Source organism: Lithobates pipiens, unplaced genomic scaffold (assembly GCF_037356315.1).
Source record: "Lithobates pipiens isolate NorthernLeopardFrog02 unplaced genomic scaffold, aLitPip1_a1.2 Scaffold_44, whole genome shotgun sequence".
NCBI lineage: Eukaryota > Metazoa > Chordata > Amphibia > Anura > Ranidae > Lithobates > Lithobates pipiens.
This window is the reverse complement of record NW_027507870.1, coordinates 5,397,652-5,424,427: the sequence shown is the minus strand read 5'-3', so window position 1 is coordinate 5,424,427 and position 26,776 is coordinate 5,397,652. Positions and strand designations below refer to the sequence as shown.

Genomic DNA, 26,776 nt, shown 5'->3' with positions numbered 1-26,776 from the left:
ACCGCAAGCAGTTTTAAATGGTGTTATTTCCGTTTCATGTCATTTTGTGCAGGGACTGTTCTAAACACGGGAAACACGTGGCACTTCACAGGCATACTACAGACACCCCCCAGGCACCATATTTAAAGGAATATTTCACTTTTTTTTTTTCACTTTAACCGTCATTAAAATCAGTGCTCCCGCCAAAACGGCCGTTTTTAAAACTTTTTTTTGCAGTGACCCATGTCCCCTGAGGCAGGAGCCAGGTCCCCAAACCCTTTTTAGGACACTATCTTGCATATTAGCCGTTAAAATTAGCACTTTCCAATTCGAACGTTCGAGTCCCATAGACTTCAATGGGGTTCTAACGTTCGTACCGAACGCGGGGGTCGTTCGCAAGTTCTGGTGCGAACCGAACCGGGGGGTGTTCGGCTCATCCCTAATTAGGATCTGTGTCTCCCTCCCCTCAATCTGAGCATTGCTTTGGGACATCCCACTATGTAATGAAGCTCCTGTGTCCCGTGATGTATGATCAAGAAAATGGGATTTTTATATACAGCTTACCTGTAAAATCCTTTTCTTAAGAGTACATCACGGGACACAGGGCTCCCGCCCCTCTTGGGTTTTACGTGGTTTCCTATTGCTTGCTACAAAACTGAGGTGCCTCCCATATGGGATAGGTTATATAGGGGAGGAACTCACCTTAATGGGGGTTAACCAGTGTCCAATCACCAGAGGTGCCTATATAACCCACTATGTAATGAGCTCCTGTGTCCCGTGATGTACTCTCAAGAAAAGCATTTTACAGGTAAGCTGTATATAAAAATCATATTATTTAGCTCAGCCGGGCCAATAAGTTTAGGTAGCCAGAAATGACTCCAGGAGCCCAGCCACAGATACCGCGTTCACCCGGTTCCGATGAACCGGCGACCGCGGACACAAATGTCTAGAGGTGGAATCTTCTCCAGGCAAATAGCCCTCCAAATCTCACATTCTCTGCTGGGCCATACTATGTGGGTAGGAGGCGAACCCACAGCCCCTTCTAAAACACACAGTGACAGCGGGTTCTGTCACAGCCCCCCAACTGTCTTCATTTGTAATTTAGCATGGAGTTGATTTGGATTAAGTCTCTGCTTCAAATTCCAGGTGAAAATGTCCCAAGTTCACATGATGGATCATCAGGACCATCCAGATCAAATGACTCATCAGGTAATGTGTATGACCTTCTTTGTCTACTCATTGTGTAGGTCTTAAAGGTGAACCCTGGGCACAAGTGTGTTTATTAAAATATATCTCTCAATAACCACAAAGGATATAAATCCACTATGTGTCCCTATATCATTGCAAACCCAGATATTATGTTGTATAAATAGCAACAACATCATCGCTGTGCTGTACATAGGACTGTGCAGAGAGAAGAGCTTTGGGGGGGACCCAACAAGCTCCACCCACTACAAACTACCTACAGGAAACTACAGGGGGGGGGGGGGGGCGGAGACAAGACCAGTCACCCTGCACAAGGAGAGAGAGCAGAGCTGTGGGAGGGACCCAACAGGCTCCACCCACTACAAACTACCTACAGGAAACTACAACAGGGGGCGGAGACAAGACCAGTCACCCTGCACAAGGATAGAGAGCAGAGCTGTGGGAGGGACCCAGCAGGCTCCACCCACTACAAACTACCTACAGGAAACTACAACAGGGGGCGGGGACAAGACCAGTCACCCTGCACAAGGAGAGAGAGCAGAGCTGTGGGAGGGACCCAACAGGCTCCACCCACTACAAACTACCTACAGGAAACTACAACAGGGGGCGGGGACAAGACCAGTCACCCTGCACAAGGAGAGAGAGCAGCAGTGACCGGTCCTTATTAGAAGAAGCTCCTTCCTGGATGTGAGGTTCAGGGGTTGTTTCAAGCAGAAATAATACACGTCGCCAGAGGAAATACACCGAAGACACCGAGACTCAACTAAAAATACACCTTCTACTTTTACTGCCATAATATTTAAATTTTTATTGAGTAATCATTTCCTTATCAAAATATTCAGCATTGCGCGATAGGGCAATTTCCAAACTGTTGTACATGAAATAGTAATTGTGCATTTAAAATATAATCTGTAACTATAAAAATGACCAAACAATCGTTTATCCCAATAGCTGTGTTCCTCGGGGGAGTGACTTAATTATTCCAGAGCTGTATGCTTCACCTCTGTCATTGATTGGTACAGGAAGAAGTATGGTGGCGAAAGTTGTAATCTCAAAGAACGCCAATCACCTCTTTTATCAAATGTCTAGGATAGCCAATAGGAAATGTTTTCCCCTCACTTTAAAAAAAAAAAATAAAGTGAAGCTATTTCACACAAATTAATTGAACCACCACAATGTTGTACTTACCCCAAGCGCAGGTGGTCAGACACTATAGCTGGCTTCTGTGTTCTTCACCTATAGCAGCCCCTTTTTCCCATAAGGCAAGCAGGCCTTCCGGTACTTGGTTGCCCCCAGGACTTATACACAATGCTATAGTGTCTGGCCACCACGCCAGGGCAGGCATGAACTGAGCAAAGCTAACAGATGCTTGTGGTTGCAGACAGGCAGAGGGCTTCAATGACAGTCCAGGTAAAACAAAAAAGGCAGGCATGGTTCAAAGGATAGTCGTTATCTGATCCGAGGTCATACCCCGGGAAATCAAACCAGTGCATATTACACACTCTATCACTCTCTATCACAAGCATGAGACTGCAAGCTTGGCTGGCTTCAATCGGGTTTGGTCTCCACACACAACAATCACCTTGCAGGTGGACAGAGAGACAGACAAGGAGAAAGTCATTGCCAAAACCAGGATACTGGAATGAGGAGCGGGAGTGCTGGACGATCCTGACACACACCAGTAAACACAAAGAGGTGTATATAAAATTGTATAAGTTTGCATAGCAAAAAATTCATCATTTTGGACACTAGAAGCTGCAAAAAATAATTCACACCATCTAGTGGCCGAAAGCAGTATTTTCCATTTTAAATCAATGAACATCATTCAACCAGCACTGGAAATAGACTAATAACATTGTTTATTACTTTGCCTCATTTATACAGAGACAATGCACATGCTCTTTTATTCAGTGACTCATTATGTGAAATTCTTCTGTCCATCATTACTGACTGTCTCTATTATTCCATATTACAGGACTATCTCTCCTGTGTCCGGCTGTCTCTCCATCATTGCTGACTGTCTCTATTATTCCATATTACAGGATGGTCTCTCCTGTGTCCAGCTGTCTCTCCATCATTGCTGAGTGTCTCTATTATTCCATATTACAGGACTATCTCTCCTGTGTCCGGCTGTCTCTCTATCATTACCGACTGTCTCTATTATTCAATATTACTAGACGGTCTCTCCTGTGTCCAGCTGTCTCTTCATCATTACTGACTGTCTCTATTTTTCCATATTACAGGATTGTCTCTCCTGTGTCCGGCTGTCTATTCATCTTTACTGACTGTCTTTATTATTCAATATTCCAGGACGGTCTCTCCTGTTTCCGGCTGTCTCTCTATTATTTCCAACTGTCCCTATTATTCCATATTACAGGACGGTCTCTCCTGTGTCCGGCTGTCTCTCTATCATTACTGACTGTCTCTATTATTCCTTATTACAGGACGGCCTCTTCTGTGTCAGGCTGTCTCTCCATCATTGCTGACTGTCTCTATTATTCAATATTACAGGAAGGTCTCTCCTGTGTCCGACTGTCTCTCTATGATTACAGACTGTCTCTATTATTCCATATTACAGGACGGTCTCTCCTGTGTCCGGCTGTCTCTTCATCATTACCGACTGTCTCTATTATTCCATATTATAGGACGGTCTCTCCTGTGTCCGGCTGTCTCTCCATCATTACTGACTGTCCTATTATTCCATATTACAGGACAGTCTCTCCTGTGTCCGGCTGTCTCTCCATCATTACTGACTGCCTCTATTATTCCATATTACAGGATGGTCTCTCCTGTGTCCGGCTGTCTCTCTATCATTACTGACTGTTTCTATTATTCCATAATACAGGACGGTCTCTCCTGTGTCCGGCTGTCTCTTCATCGTTACTGACTGTCTCTATTTTTCCATATTACAGGATTGTCTCTCCTGTGTCCGGCTGTCTCTTCATCTTTACTGACAGTTTTTATTATTCAATATTCCAGGACGGTCTCTCCTGTTTCCAGCTGTCTCTCTATTACAGTGGTGTGAAAAAGTGTTTGCCCCCTTCCTCATTTCCTGTTCCTTTGCATGTTTGTCACACTTAAGTGTTTCGGAACATCAAACCAATTTAAACAATAGTCAAGGACAACACAAGTAAACACAAAATGCAATTTGTAAATGAAGGTGTTTATTATTAAAGGTGAAAAAAAATCCAAACCATCATGGCCCTGTGTGAAAAAGTGATTGCCCCCTAAACCTAATAACTGGTTGGGCCACCCTTAGCAGCAACAACTGCAACCAAGCGTTTGCGATAACGTGCAATGAGGCTTTTCTGGAGGAATTTTGGCCCACTCATCTTTGCAGAATTGTCCTAATTCAGTTACATTAGAGGGTTTTCGAGCATGAACGGCCTTTTTAAGGTCATACCACAACATCTCAATAGGATTCAGGTCAGGACTTTGGCTAGGCCACTCCAAAGTCTTCATTTTGTTTTTCTTCAGCCTTTCGGTGGTGGACTTGCTGGTGTGTTTAGAATCATTGTCCTGCTGCAGAACCCAAGTTCGTTTCAGCTTGAGTACACGAACAGATGGTCGGACATTCTCCTTCAGGATCTCTTGGTAGACAGCAGAATTCATAGTTCCTTTTATCACGGCAAGTCTTCCAGGTCCTGAAGCAGCAAAACAGCCCCAGACCATCACACTACCACCACCATATTTTACTGTTGGTATAATGTTCTTTTTATGAAATGCAGTGTTCCTTCTACGCCAGATATACTTGGACACACACCTTCCAAAGAGTTCCACCTTTGTCTCATCGGTCCACAGAATGTTGTCCCAAAAGTCTTGGGGATCATCAAGATGTGTTGTGGAGAAATTGAGACGAGCTTTGATGTTCTTTTTGCTCAGCAGTGGTTTTCTCCTTGGAACTCTGCCATGCAGGCCATTTTTGCCCAGTCTTTTCCTGATGGTGGAGGCATGAACGCTGACCTTAACTGAGGCAAGTGAGGCCTGCAGTTCCTTGGACGTTGTTGTGGGGTCTTTTGTGACCTCTTGGATGAGTCGTCGCTGTGCTCTTGGGGTAATTTTGGGCGGCCGGCCACTCCTGGGAAGGTTCACCACTGTTCCATGTCTTCGCCATTTGTGGATAATGGCTCTCACTGTGGTTCGCTGGATTCCCAAAGCTTTGGAAATGGCTTTATAACCCTTTCCAGACTGATAGATCTCAATTACTTTCTTTCTCAATTGTTCCTGAATTTCTTTGGGTCTCGGCATGATGTGTAGCTTTTTAAGGATCTTCTGGTGGACCTTACTGTGTCAAGCAGCTCCTATTTAAGTGATGCCTTGATTGTGAACAGGTGTGGCAATAATCAGGCCTGGGTGTGGCTAGAGAAATTGAACTCAGGTGTGGACAACCACAGTTATAGTATGTTTTAACAAGGGGGGCAATCACTTTTTCACACAGGGCCATGATGGTTTGGATTTTTTTTCACCTTTAATAATAAACACCTTCATTTACAAATTGCATTTTGTGTTTACTTGTGTTGTCCTTGACTATTGTTTAAATTGGTTTGATGTTCCGAAACACTTAAGTGTGACAAACATGCAAAGGAACAGGAAATGAGGAAGGGGGCAAACACTTTTTCACACCACTGTATTTCCAACTGTCCCTATTATTCCATATTACAGGATGGTCTCTCCTGTGTCCGGCTGTCTCTCTATTATTTCCAACTGTCCCTATTATTCCATATTACAGGACGGTCTCTCCTGTGTCCGGCTGTCTCTCTATTATTTCCAACTGTCCCTATTATTCCATATTACAGGATGGTCTCTCCTGTGTCCGGCTGTCTCTCTATTATTTCCAACTGTCCCTATTATTCCATATTACAGGACGGTCTCTCCTGTGTCCGGCTGTCTCTTCATCATTACTGACTGTCTCTATTATTCCATATTACAGGACGGTCTCTCCTGTGTCTGACTGTCTCTCTATCATTACTGACTGTCTCTATTATTCCATATTACAGGATGGTCTCTCCTGTGTCCGGCTGTCTCTCTATCATTACTGACTGTCTCTATTATTCCATATTACAGGATGGTCTCTCCTGTGTCCGGCTGTCTCTCTATCATTACTGACTGCCTCTATTATTCCATATCACAGGACTGTCTCTCCTGTGTCCGGCTGTCTCTCCATCATTACTGACTGTCTCTATTATTCCATATTACAGGACAATCTCTCCTGTGTCCGGCTGTCTCTCCATCATTACTGACTGTCTCTATTATTCCATATTACAGGACAGTCTCTCCTGTGTCCACCTGTCTCTCTATCATTAATGAATGTCTCTATTATTCCATAATACAGGACGGTCTCTCCTGTGTCCGGCTGTCTCTCTATCATTACCGATTGTCTCTATTATTCCATATTACAGGACAGTCTCTCCTGTGTCTGGCTGTCTCTCTATCATTACCGACTGTCTATATTATTCCATATTACAGGACGGTCTCTCCTGTGTCTGGCTGTCTCTCTATCATTACTGACTATCTCTATTTTTCCATATTACAGGATGGTCTCTCCTGTGTCCGGCTGTCTCTCTATCATTACTGACTATCTCTATTTTTCCATATTACAGGATGGTCTCTCCTGTGTCCGGCTGTCTCTATATCATTGCTGACTGTCTCTATTATTCTATATTACAGGACAGTCTCTCCTGTGTCCGGCTGTCTCCCAATCATTACTGACTGTCTCTATTATTCCATAATACAGGACAGTCTCTCCTGTGTCCGGCTGTCTCTATATCATTGCTGACTGTCTCTATTATTCTATATTACAGGACAGTCTCTCCTGTGTCCGGCTGTCTCCCAATCATTACTGACTGTCTCTATTATTCCATAATACAGGACAGTCTCTCCTGTGTCCGGCTGTCTCTATATCATTGCTGACTGTCTCTATTATTCTATAATACAGGACAGTCTCTCCTGTCTCCGGCTGTCTCTATATCATTGCTGACTGTCTCTATTATTCTATATTACAGGACAGTCTCTCCTGTGTCCGGCTGTCTCTATATCATTGCTGACTGTCTCTATTATTCCATATTACAGGATGGTCTCTCCTGTGTCCGGCTGTCTCTTCATCATTACTGACTATCTCTATTATTCCATATTACAGGACGGTCTCTCCTGAGTCCGGCTGTCTCTTCATCATTACTGATTTTCTCTATTATTCCATATTACAGGACGGTCTCTCCTGTGTCCGGCTGTCTCTCCATCATTACTGACTGTCTCTATTATTCCATATTACAGGGCTATCTCTCCTGTGTCCGGCTGTCTCTCTATCATTATCGACTGTCTCTATTATTCCATATTACAGGACGGTCTCTCCTGTGTCCAGCTGTCTCTCTATCATTACTGACTGTCTCTATTATTCCATATTACAGGGCAGTCTCTCCTGTGTCCGGCTGTCTCCCAATCATTGCTGACTGTCTCTATTATTCCATATTACAGGACGGTCTCTCCTGTGTCTGGCTGTCTCTCTATCATTACCGACTGTCTCTATTATTCCATATTACAGGACGGTCTCTCCTGTGTCTGGCTGTCTCTCCACCATTGCTGGCTGTCTCTATTATTCCATATTACAGGACGGTCTTTCCTGTGTCCGGCTGTCTCTTCATCATTACCGAATGTCTCTATTATTCCATATTACAGGACAGTCTCTCCTGTGTCCGTCTGACTCTTCATCATTACTGACTGTCTCTATTATTCCATATTACAGGACAGTCTCTCCTGTGTCTAACTGTCTCTCTATCATTACTGACTGTTTCTATTTTCCATAATACAGGACGGTCTTTCCTGTGTCCGGCTGTCTCTCGATCATTACTGACTGTCTCTATTATTCCATATCACAGGACTGTCTCTCCTGTGTCCGGCTGTCTTTCCATCATTACTGACTGTCTCTATTATTCCATATTACAGGACAATCTCTCCTGTTTCCGGCTGTCTCTATATCATTACTGACTGTCGCTATTATTCCATATTACAGGGCTATCTCTCCAGTGTCTGGCTGTCTCTCTATCATTATTGACTGTCTCTATTATTCCATATTACAGGACGATCTCTCCTGTGTCTGGCTGTCTCTCTATCATTACCGACTGTCTCTATTATTCCATATTACAGGACGATCTCTCCTGTGTCCGGCTGTCTCTCTATCATTACTGACTGTCTCTATTATTCCATATTACAGGGCAGTCTCACCTGTGTCCGGCTGTCTCCCAATCATTGCTGACTGTCTCTATTATTCCATATTACAGGACGGTCTCTCCTGTGTCCGGCTGTCCGTCCATCATTACTTACTGTCTCTATTATTCCATATTACAGGACAGTCTCTCCTGTGTCCGGCTGTCTCTCTATCATTGCTGACTGTTTCTATTATTCCATAATACAGGACGGTCTCTCCTGTGTCCGGCTGTCTCTTCATCATTACTGACTGTCTCTATTATTCCATATAACTGGATGGTCTCTCCTGTGTCCGGCTGTCTCTCTATCATTACTGACTGTCTCTATTATTCCATATTACAGGACGGTCTCTCCTGTGTCCGGCTGTCTCTCTATCATTACTGACTGTCTCTATTATTCCATATTACAGGACAGTCTCTCCTGTGTCCGGCTGTCTCCCAATCATTGCTGACTGTCTCTATTATTCCATATTACACGATGGTCTCTCCTGTGTCCGGCTGTCCATCCATCATTACTGACTGTCTCTATTATTCCATATTACAGGACGGTCTCTCCTGTGTCTGGCTGTCTCTCCACCATTGCTGACTGTCTCTATTATTCCATATTACAGGACGGTCTTTCCTGTGTCCGGCTGTCTCTTCATCATTACCGAATGTCTCTATTATTCCATATTACAGGACAGTCTCTCCTGTGTCCGTCTGACTCTTCATCATTACTGACTGTCTCTATTATTCCATATTACAGGACAGTCTCTCCTGTGTCTAACTGTCTCTCTATCATTACTGACTGTCTCTATTATTCCATATTACAGGACGGTCTCTCCTGTGTCTGGCTGTCTCTCGATCATTACTGACTGTCTCTATTGTTCCATATTACAGGACGGTCTCTCCTGTGTCCGGCTGTCTCTCTATCATTACTGACTGTCTCTATTATTCCATATCACAGGACTGTCTCTCCTGTGTCCGGCTGTCTTTCCATCATTACTGACTGTCTCTATTATTCCATATTACAGGACAATCTCTCCTGTTTCTGGCTGTCTCTCTATCATTAATGACTGTCTCTATTATTCCATAATACAGGACGGTCTCTCCTGTGTCTGGCTGTCTCTCTATCATTATTGACTGTCTCTATTATTCCATATTACAGGACGATCTCTCCTGTGTCTGGCTGTCTCTCTATCATTACCGACTGTCTCTATTATTCCATATTACAGGACGATCTCTCCTGTGTCCGGCTGTCTCTCTATCATTACTGACTGTCTCTATTATTCCATAATACAGGACGGTCTCTCCTGTGTCCGGCTTTCTATCCATCATTACTGACTGTCTCTATTATTCCATATTACAGGGCAGTCTCACCTGTGTCCGGCTGTCTCCCAATCATTGCTGACTGTCTCTATTATTCCATATTACAGGACGGTCTCTCCTGTGTCCGGCTGTCCGTCCATCATTACTTACTGTCTCTATTATTCCATATTACAGGACAGTCTCTCCTGTGTCCGGCTGTCTCTCTATCATTGCTGACTGTTTCTATTATTCCATAATACAGGACGGTCTCTCCTGTGTCCGGCTGTCTCTTCATCATTACTGACTGTCTCTATTATTTCATATAACTGGATGGTCTCTCCTGTGTCCGGCTGTCTCTCTATCATTACTGACTGTCTCTTTTATTCCATAATACAGAACGGTCTCTCCTGTGTCCGGCTGTCTCTCTATCATTGCTGACTGTCTCTATTATTTCATATTACAGGACGGTCTCTCCTGTGTCCGGCTGTCCCTCCATCATTTCTTACTGTTTCAATTATTCCATATTACACGACGGTCTCTCCTGTGTCCGGCTGTCTCTTCATCATTATTGACTGTCTCTATTATTCCATATTACAGGACGATCTCTCCTGTGTCTGGCTGTCTCTCCATCATTGCTGATTGTCTCTATTATTCCATATTACAGGACGGTCTCTCCTGTGTCCACCTGTCTCTCTATCATTAATGAATGTCTCTATTATTCCATAATACAGGACGGTCTCTCCTGTGTCCGGCTGTCTCTCTATCATTACCGATTGTCTCTATTATTCCATATTACAGGACAGTCTCTCCTGTGTCTGGCTGTCTCTCTTTCATTACCGACTGTCTATATTATTCCATATCACAGGACGGTCTCTCCTGTGTCCGGCTGGCTCTCTATCATTACTGACTATCTCTATTTTTCCATATTACAGGATGGTCTCTCCTGTGTCCGGCTGTCTCTATATCATTGCTGACTGTCTCTATTATTCTATATTACAGGACAGTCTCTCCTGTGTCCGGCTGTCTCCCAATCATTACTGACTGTCTCTATTATTCCATAATACAGGACAGTCTCTCCTGTGTCCGGCTGTCTCTATATCATTGCTGACTGTCTCTATTATTCTATATTACAGGACAGTCTCTCCTGTGTCCGGCTGTCTCCCAATCATTACTGACTGTCTCTATTATTCCATAATACAGGACAGTCTCTCCTGTGTCCGGCTGTCTCTATATCATTGCTGACTGTCTCTATTATTCTATATTACAGGACAGTCTCTCCTGTGTCCGGCTGTCTCCCAATCATTACTGACTGTCTCTATTATTCCATAATACAGGACAGTCTCTCCTGTGTCCGGCTGTCTCTATATCATTGCTGACTGTCTCTATTATTCTATAATACAGGACAGTCTCTCCTGTGTCCGGCTGTCTCTATATCATTGCTGACTGTCTCTATTATTCCATAATACAGGACAGTCTCTCCTGTGTCCGGCTGTCTCTATATCATTACTGACTGTCTCTATTATTCCATAATACAGGACAGTCTCTCCTGTGTCCGGCTGTCTCTATATCATTGCTGACTGTCTCTATTATTCTATAATACAGGACAGTCTCTCCTGTGTCCGACTGTCTCTATATCATTGCTGACTGTCTCTATTATTCCATATTACAGGATGGTCTCTCCTGTGTCCGGCTGTCTCTTCATCATTACTGAATGTCTCTATTATTCCGTATTACAGGACGGTCTCTCCTGTGTTCGGCTGTCTCTTCATCATTACTGACTATCTCTATTATTCCATATTACAGGACGGTCTCTCCTGAGTCCGGCTGTCTCTTCATCATTACTGATTTTCTCTATTATTCCATATTACAGGACGGTCTCTCCTGTGTCCGGCTGTCTCCCAATCATTGCTGACTGTCTCTATTATTCCATATTACACGATGGTCTCTTCTGTGTCCGGCTGTCCATCCATCATTACTGACTGTCTCTATTATTCCATATTACAGGACGGTCTTTCCTGTGTCCGGCTGTCTCTTCATCATTACCGAATGTCTCTATTATTCCATATTACAGGACAGTCTCTCCTGTGTCCGTCTGACTCTTCATCATTACTGACTGTCTCTATTATTCCATATTACAGGACAGTCTCTCCTGTGTCTAACTGTCTCTCTATCATTACTGACTGTTTCTATTTTCCATAATACAGGACGGTCTTTCCTGTGTCCGGCTGTCTCTCGATCATTACTGACTGTCTCTATTGTTCCACATTACAGGACGGTCTCTCCTGTGTCCGGCTGTCTCTCTATCATTATCGACTGTCTCTATTATTCCATATTACAGGACGGTCTCTCCTGTGTCCAGCTGTCTCTCTATCATTACTGACTGTCTCTATTATTCCATATTACAGGGCAGTCTCTCCTGTGTCCGGCTGTCTCCCAATCATTGCTGACTGTCTCTATTATTCCATATTACAGGACGGTCTCTCCTGTGTCTGGCTGTCTCTCTATCATTACCGACTGTCTCTATTATTCCATATTACAGGACGGTCTCTCCTGTGTCTGGCTGTCTCTCCACCATTGCTGGCTGTCTCTATTATTCCATATTACAGGACGGTCTTTCCTGTGTCCGGCTGTCTCTTCATCATTACCGAATGTCTCTATTATTCCATATTACAGGACAGTCTCTCCTGTGTCCGTCTGACTCTTCATCATTACTGACTGTCTCTATTATTCCATATTACAGGACAGTCTCTCCTGTGTCTAACTGTCTCTCTATCATTACTGACTGTTTCTATTTTCCATAATACAGGACGGTCTTTCCTGTGTCCGGCTGTCTCTCGATCATTACTGACTGTCTCTATTATTCCATATCACAGGACTGTCTCTCCTGTGTCCGGCTGTCTTTCCATCATTACTGACTGTCTCTATTATTCCATATTACAGGACAATCTCTCCTGTTTCCGGCTGTCTCTATATCATTACTGACTGTCGCTATTATTCCATATTACAGGGCTATCTCTCCAGTGTCTGGCTGTCTCTCTATCATTATTGACTGTCTCTATTATTCCATATTACAGGACGATCTCTCCTGTGTCTGGCTGTCTCTCTATCATTACCGACTGTCTCTATTATTCCATATTACAGGACGATCTCTCCTGTGTCCGGCTGTCTCTCTATCATTACTGACTGTCTCTATTATTCCATATTACAGGGCAGTCTCACCTGTGTCCGGCTGTCTCCCAATCATTGCTGACTGTCTCTATTATTCCATATTACAGGACGGTCTCTCCTGTGTCTGGCTGTCCGTCCATCATTACTTACTGTCTCTATTATTCCATATTACAGGACAGTCTCTCCTGTGTCCGGCTGTCTCTCTATCATTGCTGACTGTTTCTATTATTCCATAATACAGGACGGTCTCTCCTGTGTCCGGCTGTCTCTTCATCATTACTGACTGTCTCTATTATTCCATATAACTGGATGGTCTCTCCTGTGTCCGGCTGTCTCTCTATCATTACTGACTGTCTCTATTATTCCATATTACAGGACGGTCTCTCCTGTGTCCGGCTGTCTCTCTATCATTACTGACTGTCTCTATTATTCCATATTACAGGACAGTCTCTCCTGTGTCCGGCTGTCTCCCAATCATTGCTGACTGTCTCTATTATTCCATATTACACGATGGTCTCTCCTGTGTCCGGCTGTCCATCCATCATTACTGACTGTCTCTATTATTCCATATTACAGGACGGTCTCTCCTGTGTCTGGCTGTCTCTCCACCATTGCTGACTGTCTCTATTATTCCATATTACAGGACGGTCTTTCCTGTGTCCGGCTGTCTCTTCATCATTACCGAATGTCTCTATTATTCCATATTACAGGACAGTCTCTCCTGTGTCCGTCTGACTCTTCATCATTACTGACTGTCTCTATTATTCCATATTACAGGACAGTCTCTCCTGTGTCTAACTGTCTCTCTATCATTACTGACTGTCTCTATTATTCCATATTACAGGACGGTCTCTCCTGTGTCTGGCTGTCTCTCGATCATTACTGACTGTCTCTATTGTTCCATATTACAGGACGGTCTCTCCTGTGTCCGGCTGTCTCTCTATCATTACTGACTGTCTCTATTATTCCATATCACAGGACTGTCTCTCCTGTGTCCGGCTGTCTTTCCATCATTACTGACTGTCTCTATTATTCCATATTACAGGACAATCTCTCCTGTTTCTGGCTGTCTCTCTATCATTAATGACTGTCTCTATTATTCCATAATACAGGACGGTCTCTCCTGTGTCTGGCTGTCTCTCTATCATTATTGACTGTCTCTATTATTCCATATTACAGGACGATCTCTCCTGTGTCTGGCTGTCTCTCTATCATTACCGACTGTCTCTATTATTCCATATTACAGGACGATCTCTCCTGTGTCCGGCTGTCTCTCTATCATTACTGACTGTCTCTATTATTCCATAATACAGGACGGTCTCTCCTGTGTCCGGCTTTCTATCCATCATTACTGACTGTCTCTATTATTCCATATTACAGGGCAGTCTCACCTGTGTCCGGCTGTCTCCCAATCATTGCTGACTGTCTCTATTATTCCATATTACAGGACGGTCTCTCCTGTGTCCGGCTGTCCGTCCATCATTACTTACTGTCTCTATTATTCCATATTACAGGACAGTCTCTCCTGTGTCCGGCTGTCTCTCTATCATTGCTGACTGTTTCTATTATTCCATAATACAGGACGGTCTCTCCTGTGTCCGGCTGTCTCTTCATCATTACTGACTGTCTCTATTATTTCATATAACTGGATGGTCTCTCCTGTGTCCGGCTGTCTCTCTATCATTACTGACTGTCTCTTTTATTCCATAATACAGAACGGTCTCTCCTGTGTCCGGCTGTCTCTCTATCATTGCTGACTGTCTCTATTATTTCATATTACAGGACGGTCTCTCCTGTGTCCGGCTGTCCCTCCATCATTTCTTACTGTTTCAATTATTCCATATTACACGACGGTCTCTCCTGTGTCCGGCTGTCTCTTCATCATTATTGACTGTCTCTATTATTCCATATTACAGGACGATCTCTCCTGTGTCTGGCTGTCTCTCCATCATTGCTGATTGTCTCTATTATTCCATATTACAGGACGGTCTCTCCTGTGTCCACCTGTCTCTCTATCATTAATGAATGTCTCTATTATTCCATAATACAGGACGGTCTCTCCTGTGTCCGGCTGTCTCTCTATCATTACCGATTGTCTCTATTATTCCATATTACAGGACAGTCTCTCCTGTGTCTGGCTGTCTCTCTTTCATTACCGACTGTCTATATTATTCCATATCACAGGACGGTCTCTCCTGTGTCCGGCTGGCTCTCTATCATTACTGACTATCTCTATTTTTCCATATTACAGGATGGTCTCTCCTGTGTCCGGCTGTCTCTATATCATTGCTGACTGTCTCTATTATTCTATATTACAGGACAGTCTCTCCTGTGTCCGGCTGTCTCCCAATCATTACTGACTGTCTCTATTATTCCATAATACAGGACAGTCTCTCCTGTGTCCGGCTGTCTCTATATCATTGCTGACTGTCTCTATTATTCTATATTACAGGACAGTCTCTCCTGTGTCCGGCTGTCTCCCAATCATTACTGACTGTCTCTATTATTCCATAATACAGGACAGTCTCTCCTGTGTCCGGCTGTCTCTATATCATTGCTGACTGTCTCTATTATTCTATATTACAGGACAGTCTCTCCTGTGTCCGGCTGTCTCCCAATCATTACTGACTGTCTCTATTATTCCATAATACAGGACAGTCTCTCCTGTGTCCGGCTGTCTCTATATCATTGCTGACTGTCTCTATTATTCTATAATACAGGACAGTCTCTCCTGTGTCCGGCTGTCTCTATATCATTGCTGACTGTCTCTATTATTCCATAATACAGGACAGTCTCTCCTGTGTCCGGCTGTCTCTATATCATTGCTGACTGTCTCTATTATTCTATAATACAGGACAGTCTCTCCTGTGTCCGACTGTCTCTATATCATTGCTGACTGTCTCTATTATTCCATATTACAGGATGGTCTCTCCTGTGTCCGGCTGTCTCTTCATCATTACTGAATGTCTCTATTATTCCGTATTACAGGACGGTCTCTCCTGTGTTCGGCTGTCTCTTCATCATTACTGACTATCTCTATTATTCCATATTACAGGACGGTCTCTCCTGAGTCCGGCTGTCTCTTCATCATTACTGATTTTCTCTATTATTCCATATTACAGGACGGTCTCTCCTGTGTCCGGCTGTCTCCCAATCATTGCTGACTGTCTCTATTATTCCATATTACACGATGGTCTCTTCTGTGTCCGGCTGTCCATCCATCATTACTGACTGTCTCTATTATTCCATATTACAGGACGGTCTTTCCTGTGTCCGGCTGTCTCTTCATCATTACCGAATGTCTCTATTATTCCATATTACAGGACAGTCTCTCCTGTGTCCGTCTGACTCTTCATCATTACTGACTGTCTCTATTATTCCATATTACAGGACAGTCTCTCCTGTGTCTAACTGTCTCTCTATCATTACTGACTGTTTCTATTTTCCATAATACAGGACGGTCTTTCCTGTGTCCGGCTGTCTCTCGATCATTACTGACTGTCTCTATTGTTCCACATTACAGGACGGTCTCTCCTGTGTCCGGCTGTCTCTCTATCATTACTGACTGTCTCTATTATTCCATATCACAGGACTGTCTCTCCTGTGTCCGGCTGTCTTTCCATCATTACTGACTGTCTCTATTATTCCATATTACAGGACAATCTCTCCTGTTTCCGGCTGTCTCTCTATCATTAATGACTGTCTCTATTATTCCATAATACAGGACGGTCTCTCCTGTGTCTGGCTGTCTCTCTATCATTACTGACTGTCGCTATTATTCCATATTACAGGGCTATCTCTCCTGTGTCTGGCTGTCTCTCTATCATTATTGACTGTCTCTATTATTCCATATTACAGGACGATCTCTCCTGTGTCTGGCTGTCTCTCTATCATTACCGAGTGTCTCTATTATTCCATATTACAGGACGATCTCTCCTGTGTCCGGCTGTCTCTCTATCATTACTGACTGTCTCTATTATTCCATATTACAGGGCAGTCTCACCTGTGTCCGGCTGTCTCCCAATCATTGCTGACTGTCTCTATTATTCCATATTACAGGACGGTCTCTCCTGTGTCCGGCTGTCCGTCCATCATTACTTACTGTCTCTATTATTCCATATTACAGGACAGTCTCTCCTGTGTCCGGCTGTCTCTCTATCATTGCTGACTGTTTCTATTTTTCCATAATACAGGACGGTCTCTCCTGTGTCCGGCTGTCTCTTCATCATTACTGACTGTCTCTATTATTCCATATAACTGGATGGTCTCTCCTGTGTCCGGCTGTCTCTCTATCATTACTGACTGTCTCTTTTATTCCATAATACAGTACGGTCTCTCCTGTGTCCGGCTGTCTCTCTATCATTGCTGACTGTCTCTATTATTCCATATTACAGGACGGTCTCTCCTGTGTCCGGCTGTCCCTCCATCATTTCTTACTGTTTCTATTATTCCATATTACACGACGGTCTCTCCTGTGTCCGGCTGTCTCTTCATCATTATTGACTGTCTCTATTATTCCATATTACAGGACGATCTCTCCTGTGTCTGGCTGTCTCTCCATCATTGCTGATTGTCTCCATTATTCCATATTACAGGACGGTCTCTCCTGTGTCCACCTGTCTCTCTATCATTAATGAATGTCTCTATTATTCCATAATACAGGACGGTCTCTCCTGTGTCCGGCTGTCTCTCTATCATTACTGACTGTCTCTATTATTCCATATTACAGGATGGTCTCTCCTGTGTCCGGCTGTCTCTCTATCATTACTGACTATCTCTATTTTTCCATATTACAGGATGGTCTCTCCTGTGTCCGGCTGTCTCTCTATCATTACTGACTGTCTCTATTTTTCCATATTACAGGATGGTCTCTCCTGTGTCCGGCTGTCTCTCTATCATTACTGACTATCTCTATTTTTCCATATTACAGGATGGTCTCTCCTGTGTCCGGCTGTCTCTCTATCATTACTGACTATCTCTATTATTCTATATTACAGGACAGTCTCTCCTGTGTCCGGCTGTCTCCCAATCATTACTGACTATCTCTATTATTCCATAATACAGGACAGTCTCTCCTGTGTCCGGCTGTCTCTATATCATTGCTGACTGTCTCTATTATTCTATATTACAGGACGGTCTCTCCTGTGTCCGGCTGTCTCCCAATCATTACTGACTGTCTCTATTATTCCATAATACAGGACAGTCTCTCCTGTGTCCGGCTGTCTCTATATCATTGCTGACTGTCTCTATTATTCTATATTACAGGACAGTCTCTCCTGTGTCCGGCTGTCTCTATATCATTGCTGACTGTCTCTATTATTCCATATTACAGGATGGTCTCTCCTGTGTCCAGCTGTCTCTTCATCATTACTGAATGTCTCTATTTTTCCGTATTACAGGACGGTCTCTCCTGTGTTCGGCTGTCTCTTCATCATTACTGACTATCTCTATTATTCCATATTACAGGACGGTCTCTCCTGAGTCCGGCTGTCTCTTCATCATTACTGATTTTCTCTATTATTCCATATTACAGGACGGTCTCTCCTGTGTCCGGCTGTCTCTCCATCATTACTGACTGTCTCTATTATTCCATATTACAGGGCTATCTCTCCTGTGTCCGGCTGTCTCTCTATCATTATCGACTGTCTCTATTATTCCATATTACAGGACGGTCTCTCCTGTGTCCAGCTGTCTCTCTATCATTACTGACTGTCTCTATTATTCCATATTACAGGGCAGTCTCTCCTGTGTCCGGCTGTCTCCCAATCATTGCTGACTGTCTCTATTATTCCATATTACAGGACGGTCTCTCCTGTGTCTGGCTGTCTCTCTATCATTACTGACTATCTCTATTTTTCCATATTACAGGATGGTCTCTCCTGTGTCCGGCTGTCTCTCTATCATTACTGACTATCTCTATTTTTCCATATTACAGGATGGTCTCTCCTGTGTCCGGCTGTCTCTATATCATTGCTGACTGTCTCTATTATTCTATATTACAGGACAGTCTCTCCTGTGTCCGGCTGTCTCCCAATCATTACTGACTGTCTCTATTATTCCATAATACAGGACAGTCTCTCCTGTGTCCGGCTGTCTCTATATCATTGCTGACTGTCTCTATTATTCTATATTACAGGACAGTCTCTCCTGTGTCCGGCTGTCTCCCAATCATTACTGACTGTCTCTATTATTCCATAATACAGGACAGTCTCTCCTGTGTCCGGCTGTCTCTATATCATTGCTGACTGTCTCTATTATTCTATAATACAGGACAGTTTCTCCTGTGTCCGGCTGTCTCTATATCATTGCTGACTGTCTCTATTATTCTATATTACAGGACAGTCTCTCCTGTGTCCGGCTGTCTCTATATCATTGCTGACTGTCTCTATTATTCCATATTACAGGATGGTCTCTCCTGTGTCCAGCTGTCTCTTCATCATTACTGAATGTCTCTATTATTCCGTATTACAGGACAGTCTCTCCTGTGTCCGGCTGTCTCTTCATCATTACTGACTATCTCTATTATTCCATATTACAGGACGGTCTCTCCTGAGTCCGGCTGTCTCTTCATCATTACTGATTTTCTCTATTATTCCATATTACAGGACGGTCTCTCCTGTGTCCGGCTGTCTCTCCATCATTACTGACTGTCTCTATTATTCCATATTACAGGGCTATCTCTCCTGTGTCCGGCTGTCTCTCTATCATTATCGACTGTCTCTATTATTCCATATTACAGGACGGTCTCTCCTGTGTCCAGCTGTCTCTCTATCATTACTGACTGTCTCTATTATTCCATATTACAGGGCAGTCTCTCCTGTGTCCGGCTGTCTCCCAATCATTGCTGACTGTCTCTATTATTCCATATTACAGGACGGTCTCTCCTGTGTCCAGCTGTCCATCCATCATTACTGACTGTCTCTATTATTCCATATTACAGGACGGTCTCTCCTGTGTCTGGCTGTCTCTCCACCATTGCTGACTGTCTCTATTATTCCATATTACAGGACGGTCTTTCCTGTGTCCGGCTGTCTCTTCATCATTACCGAATGTCTCTATTATTCCATATTACAGGACAGTCTCTCCTGTGTCCGGCTGTCTCTCTATCATTAATGAATGTCTCTATTATTCCATAATACAGGACGGTCTCTCCTGTGTCCGGCTGTCTCTTCATCATTACCGAATGTCTCTATTATTCCATATTACAGGACAGTCTCTCCTGTGTCTAACTGTCTCTCTATCATTACTGACTGTTTCTATTTTCCATAATACAGGACGGTCTTTCCTGTGTCCGGCTGTCTCTCGATCATTACTGACTGTCTCTATTGTTCCACATTACAGGACGGTCTCTCCTGTGTCCGGCTGTCTCTCTATCATTACTGACTGTCTCTATTATTCCATATCACAGGACTGTCTCTCCTGTGTCCGGCTGTCTTTCCATCATTACTGACTGTCTCTATTATTCCATATTACAGGACAATCTCTCCTGTTTCCGGCTGTCTCTCTATCATTAATGACTGTCTCTATTATTCCATAATACAGGACGGTCTCTCCTGTGTCTGGCTGTCTCTCTATCATTACTGACTGTCGCTATTATTCCATATTACAGGACAATCTCTCCTGTTTCCGGCTGTCTCTCGATCATTACTGACTGTCTCTATTGTTCCACATTACAGGACGGTCTCTCCTGTGTCCGGCTGTCTCTCTATCATTACTGACTGTCTCTATTATTCCATATCACAGGACTGTCTCTCCTGTGTCCGGCTGTCTTTCCATCATTACTGACTGTCTCTATTATTCCATATTACAGGACAATCTCTCCTGTTTCCGGCTGTCTCTCTATCATTAATGACTGTCTCTATTATTCCATAATACAGGACGGTCTCTCCTGTGTCTGGCTGTCTCTCTATCATTACTGACTGTCGCTATTATTCCATATTACAGGACGATCTCTCCTGTGTCTGGCTGTCTCTCTATCATTATTGACTGTCTCTATTATTCCATATTACAGGACGATCTCTTCTGTGTCTGGCTGTCTCTCTATCATTACCGAGTGTCTCTATTATTCCATATTACAGGACGATCTCTCCTGTGTCCGGCTGTCTCTCTATCATTACTGACTGTCTCTATTATTCCATATTACAGGGCAGTCTCACCTGTGTCCGGCTGTCTCCCAATCATTGCTGACTGTCTCTATTATTCCATATTACAGGACGGTCTCTCCTGTGTCCGGCTGTCCGTCCATCATTACTTACTGTCTCTATTATTCCATATTACAGGACAGTCTCTCCTGTGTCCGGCTGTCTCTCCATCATTGCTGACTGTTTCTATTTTTCCATAATACAGGACAGTCTCTCCTGTGTCCGGCTGTCTCTCCATCATTGCTGACTGTTTCTATTTTTCCATAATACAGGACGGTCTCTCCTGTGTCTGGCTGTCTCTCTATCATTGCTGACTGTTTCTATTTTTCCATAATACAGGACGGTCTCTCCTGTGTCCGGCTGTCCGTCCATCATTACTTACTGTCTCTATTATTCCATATTACAGGACAGTCTCTCCTGTGTCCGGCTGTCTCTCCATCATTGCTGACTGTTTCTATTTTTCCATAATACAGGACGGTCTCTCCTGTGTCCGGCTGTCTCTTCATCATTACTGACTGTCTCTAATATTCCATATAACTGGATGGTCTCTCCTGTGTCCGGCTGTCTCTCTATCGTTACTGACTGTCTCTTTTATTCCATAATACAGTACGGTCTCTCCTGTGTCCGGCTGTCTCTCTATCATTGCTGACTGTCTCTATTATTCCATATTACAGGACGGTCTCTCCTGTGTCCGGCTGTCCCTCCATCATTTCTTACTGTTTCTATTATTCCATTTTACACGACGGTCTCTCCTGTGTCCGGCTGTCTCTTCATCATTATTGACTGTCTCTATTATTCCATATTACAGGACGATCTCTCCTGTGTCTGGCTGTCTCTCCATCATTGCTGATTGTCTCTATTATTCCATATTACAGGACAGTCTCTCCTGTGTCTGGCTGTCTCTCTATCATTAATGAATGTCTCTATTATTCCATAATACAGGACAGTCTCTCCTGTGTCCGGCTGTCTCTCTATCATTAATGAATGTCTCTATTATTCCATAATACAGGACGGTCTCTCCTGTGTCCGACGGTCTCTCTATCATTACTGACTGTCTCTATTATTCCATATTACAGGACGGTCTCTCCTGTGTCTGGCTGTCCCTCTATCATTACCAACTTTCTCTATTATTCCATATTACAGGGCAGTCTCACCTGTGTCCGGCTGTCTCCCAATCATTGCTGACTGTCTCTATTATTCCATATTACAGGACAGTCTCTCTTGTGTCCGGCTGTCCGTCCATCATTACTGACTGTCTCTATTATTCCATATTACAGGATGGTCTCTCCTGTGTCCGGCTGTCTCTCTATCATTGCTGACTGTTTCTATTATTCCATATTACAGGACGGTCTCTCCTGTGTATGGCTGTCTCTTCATCATTACTGACTGTCTCTATTATTCCATATAACTGGATGGTCTCTCCTGTGTCCGGCTGTCTCTCTATCATTACTGACTGTCTCTTTTATTCCATATTACAGGACGGTCTCTCCTGTGTCCGGCTGTCCCTCCATCATTTCTTACTGTTTCTATTATTCCATATTACACAACGGTCTCTCCTGTGTCCGGCTGTCTCTTCATCATTATTGACTGTCTCTATTATTCCATATTACAGGATGGTCTCTCCTGTGTCTGGCTGTCTCTCCATCATTGCTGACTGTCTCTATTATTCCATTTTACAGGACGGTCTCTCCTGTGTCCGGCTGTCTCTCATTACCGACTGTCTCAATTATTCCATATTACTGGACGGTCTCTCCTGTGTCCGGCTGTCTCTTCATCATTACCGACTGTCTCTATTTTTCCATATTATAGGACGGTCTCTCCTGTGTCCGGCTGTCTCTTCATCATTACTGACGTTCTCTATTATTCCATATTACAGGATGGTCTCTCCTGTGTCCGGCTGTCTCTTCATCATTACTGTCTCTATTATTCCATATTACAGGATGGTCTCTCCTGTGTCCGGCTGTCTCTCGATCATTACCAACTGTCTCTATTATTCCATATTACAGGATGGTCTCTCCTGTGTCCGGCTGTGTCTTCATCATTACTGACTGTCTCTATTATTCCATATTACAGGACAGTCTCCCCTTTGTCCAGCTGTCTCTTCATCATTACTGACTGTCTCTATTATTCCATATTACAGGACAGTCTCTGCTGTGTCCGGCTGTCTCTCTGTCATTACCGACGGTCTCTATTATTCCATATTACAGGACGGTCTCTCCTGTGTCCGGCTGTCTCTTCATCATTACTGACTGTCTCTATTATTCCATATTACAGGACGGTCTCTCCTGTGTCCGGCTCTCTCTCTATCATTACTGACTGTCTCTATTATTCCATATTACAGGACGGTCTCTCCTGTGTCCGGCTGTCTCTCGATCATTACTGACTGTCTCTATTATTCCATATTACAGGACGGTCTCTCCTGTGTCAGGCTGTCTCTCCATAATTACTGACTGTCTCTATTATTCCATATTACAGGACGGTCTCTCCTGTGTCCGGTTGTCTCTTCATCATTAATGACTGTCTCTATTATTCCATATAACTGGGTGGTCTCTCTTGTGTCCGGCTGTCTCTCTATCATTACTGACTGTCTCTATTATTCCATATTGCAGGATGGTCTCTCCTGTGTCCTGCTGTCTCTCTTTCATTACTGACTGTCTCTATTATTCCATATTACAGGACGGTCTCTTAGATGTCCGTATCTTTGGATCTCCATCAATGATAAATGTTATTTCTTCTCTGAGGACAAGAAGACACGATTATTCAGTGATAAAGATTGTGGAGAACGTGACTCCAGACTGGCCCAGGTGAAGGAGAAGACCCTACAGGTCAGTGTCGGAGTCATTGGGTTGGGTGTGGGGTGGACATTATGTTCTGTTTCTCAAGAGACATCCAGGAAGGGGATGAGATTATGGTGAATAATGTGTTGTGTATTGTGTTATCCAGAGACTGGTGACCATCACAGGGAAACAATTCTGGGTCGGATTATCCCCATATAACATCCATGGTGGAGTGTGGAAAGGAAAATGGCCAGATGGCAGCATGGAGTAAGTATCTCAGGATTATTTATATTAATCATTAGATACACATCTCTGGAGTTGTGCTTCCTCCTCCTTTCTCCTCCTCCTCAAAGATTTACACACAATGCAAACAGAACAGATTTTTTTCTCTAAACCCTGACAGCCAGCGTAAAATACATGTAAGTATGAATAAGTAGGGGGTATGATATATCTCCTATGGTACCCCACTTTAAAAAATCTCTTACATCTGCACTCTGATGCCGCATACACACGATTAGACAATCCGCTGGACAAACCGCCGGACTTTGCAGCGGAGGTCCGCCCGATTTTTCGAACGAGTGCACTTGTCCACACACGACCGGACTTTTCCGGCAGACTAAGGCCGCGTACACACGGGCGGATTGTCTGCCCAACTAAGTTCGTCAGACAATCCGACAGACAGTCCGTTCAAAATTTGAATGAACGGACTTGACCACACACGATGAGCAGACAGTCCGCTGAAAGCGTGCGCGATGACGTGTACAGCACGTACGACGGGACTAGAAAAATGACGTCCTATACACTGCAATGCAACCTTCGGCCGTGTAAATCCTTTCTGAGCATGCGCCATACTTAGTCCGTCCAACTTGCCTACACACGAGCGGACTGTCCGCTGAAACCAAGTTTGGACGGACAAAACCAAGTTAGAACAGACAAAATTACGGAAATTCCGTAAGACTTTGTTCGTCAGACAGTCCGCTGAAAAAGTCCGCTGAAGCCCACACACGAGCGGATTGTCCGCTGAAACACGGTTCAGCGGACTAAGTTGGACAGACAATCCTCCCGTGTGTACGCGGCCTAAGTGCAGCGGACATTCCGCCGGACTATAGCGGGAGTCCGCCAGACTTTTGAAATGAATGGACTTGCCCACTCACGAAAAAGTAATTTTGAACGCGGCTTCAGGTAGACGGGAATAGCGAAGGAAGTCAATGTCGCCGGTTCCATCGGCGAGATTGACACCTCGCTGGCCTCGTCACCTGGTATGGACTTAAAGGGGAAGCCCTACGCCAAAAAAATGGCATGGAGGTCCCCCCAAAGTCCATATTAGATTCTTATCCGAGCATGTAGCCTGGCCGGTCAGGAAAGAGGGTGGGGACGCGCGAGCGCCCCCCCCCCCCCCCTCCTGAGCCGTACCAGGCCGTGTGCCCTCAACATGGGGGGTGCTTTGGGCAAGAAGAACCGAAGACCCCGAAGTCGGAATAAGACTCCCGGATGGCGGCGGCGACAAAGAAGGAAGCCGGGCTCCTCCGCTAGTAAAAGAGCTAGCAAAAGAGCAGAAGATAGCGGAGGAGTCCAGCGAGAAGACCCCCCAAGACGGAAGACCACAGGAGCTGTCTAATAAATTATTTTAAAACCTTGTGTTGTGTTTTTTATTTACACTTTTTTGACCAGGTGAATGGGTAGGGGTACATTGTACCCCATACTTATTTACATAGGGTGGGGGGCTGGTATCTGGGGACCGATAAGCCCCCCGCCCGCAGACCCCGACAACCAACGGCCAGGGTTGTCGGGAAGAGGCCCTTGTCCTCATCAACATGGGGACAAGGTGCTTTGGCGTGGGGGGGCCGCAGTCCCCACCCCCTTTCCTGACCGGCCAGGCTACATGCTCGGATAAGGGTCTGATATGGACTTTGGGGGGACCCCCATGCCGCTTTTCAGCATAGGGCTTCCCCTTTAAGTCCATACCAGGTGACGGGACCAGCGATGTGTCAATCTCGCCGATGGAAGTGGCAACATTGCCTTCCTTCGCTAGTCCCGTCTACCTGGAGCCGCATTCAAAATGAACAGACTTTTCTCCGTGTGTGGGAAAGTCCGTTCATTTCAAAAGTCCGGTGCACCCCCGCTATAGTCCGCGGATTGTCTGCCAGACTGCCGAGTCTGGCGGACAATTTTGAGTCAAAACCTCTTTCTTAGTCCACCAGACTTTTGGTGTAAAAAAGTCCGCTGGAGCCCACACACGGGTGGATTGTCCGGCGGACTCTGGTCCGCCGGATAGTCCGATTGTGTGTACGAGGCATTATGGTCACTTTCTTAGAAAATATCCCCTACAGCAGTCCTCTAATGGCAGCTCTCCTAAGGCAGTTCTCTCTGTCGGGGGGGGGGGGGTGTTATGGTCACCGGTCACCCACCAGTTACAATCCCGTGACCACCTTCCCTTGTAATGGTTCTGGGCATGTTATATCTGTGCAGTGTCCTCCATGGAATCTCATCACCAGACACTCCAGTATGACAGCCGGTGTGTGCACCAACCCAACTACATAAATAGAGGCCATTGTATATATTTTGCCCAATGGTCTCCTCTATCTTCCCCCATCAATTACTGCTCATCTACAACGACTATGGGAATTCTCTCACCAGGCTTTGTCTCCCATCTAGATCTGTCACTGAGGGTAAAGGAACCTGTGCCAAGCTTGGATCTCATCTAACACTGGAGAACTGTTATACCGAACTGAACTATATCTGTGAGAGAGACGCTGTGTGACCGCACTGATCTGAGGAACACTGTGTGACCGCACTGATCAGAGGAACACTGTGTGACCGCACTGATCAGAGGAACACTGTGTGACCGCACTGATCTGAGGAACACTGTGTGACCGCACTGATCTGAGGAACACTGTGTGACCGCACTGATCTGAGGAACACTGTGAGACCACACTGATCTGAGGAACACTGTGTGAATGTTCTGGTATCTCTGCAATTATTCTGAATTGTATATAAAGTATGGATGAAGTCATAGTTG

The 26,776-nt window shown here is 44.5% G+C and overlaps 1 protein-coding gene across 1 annotated transcript; it reads left to right on the top strand.

Annotated features, from left to right (window-relative positions):
* The first annotated feature begins 1,049 nt into the window (after positions 1–1,049).
* Positions 1,050–24,059, top strand: LOC143956909 (killer cell lectin-like receptor subfamily B member 1B allele A). Its single transcript, XM_077467080.1, has 3 exons — positions 1,050–1,188; positions 23,657–23,805; positions 23,924–24,059. Exons 1-3 carry the CDS (start codon positions 1,086–1,088, stop codon positions 24,026–24,028), a joined length of 357 nt encoding a protein of 118 aa, XP_077323206.1. The 5' UTR covers positions 1,050–1,085; the 3' UTR covers positions 24,029–24,059.
* The last annotated feature ends 2,717 nt before the right edge of the window (positions 24,060–26,776 follow it).

Coding starts and splice junctions, on each gene's coding strand:
- LOC143956909 (XM_077467080.1), top strand. CDS start 1,086: ATGGAGTTGATTTGGATTAAGTCTCTGCTTCAAATTCCAGGTGAAAAT. Junction 1,189..23,656: donor CAGATCAAATGACTCATCAG/GTAATGTGTATG, acceptor TCCATATTACAG/GACGGTCTCTTAGATGTCCG. Junction 23,806..23,923: donor TGAAGGAGAAGACCCTACAG/GTCAGTGTCGGA, acceptor TGTGTTATCCAG/AGACTGGTGACCATCACAGG.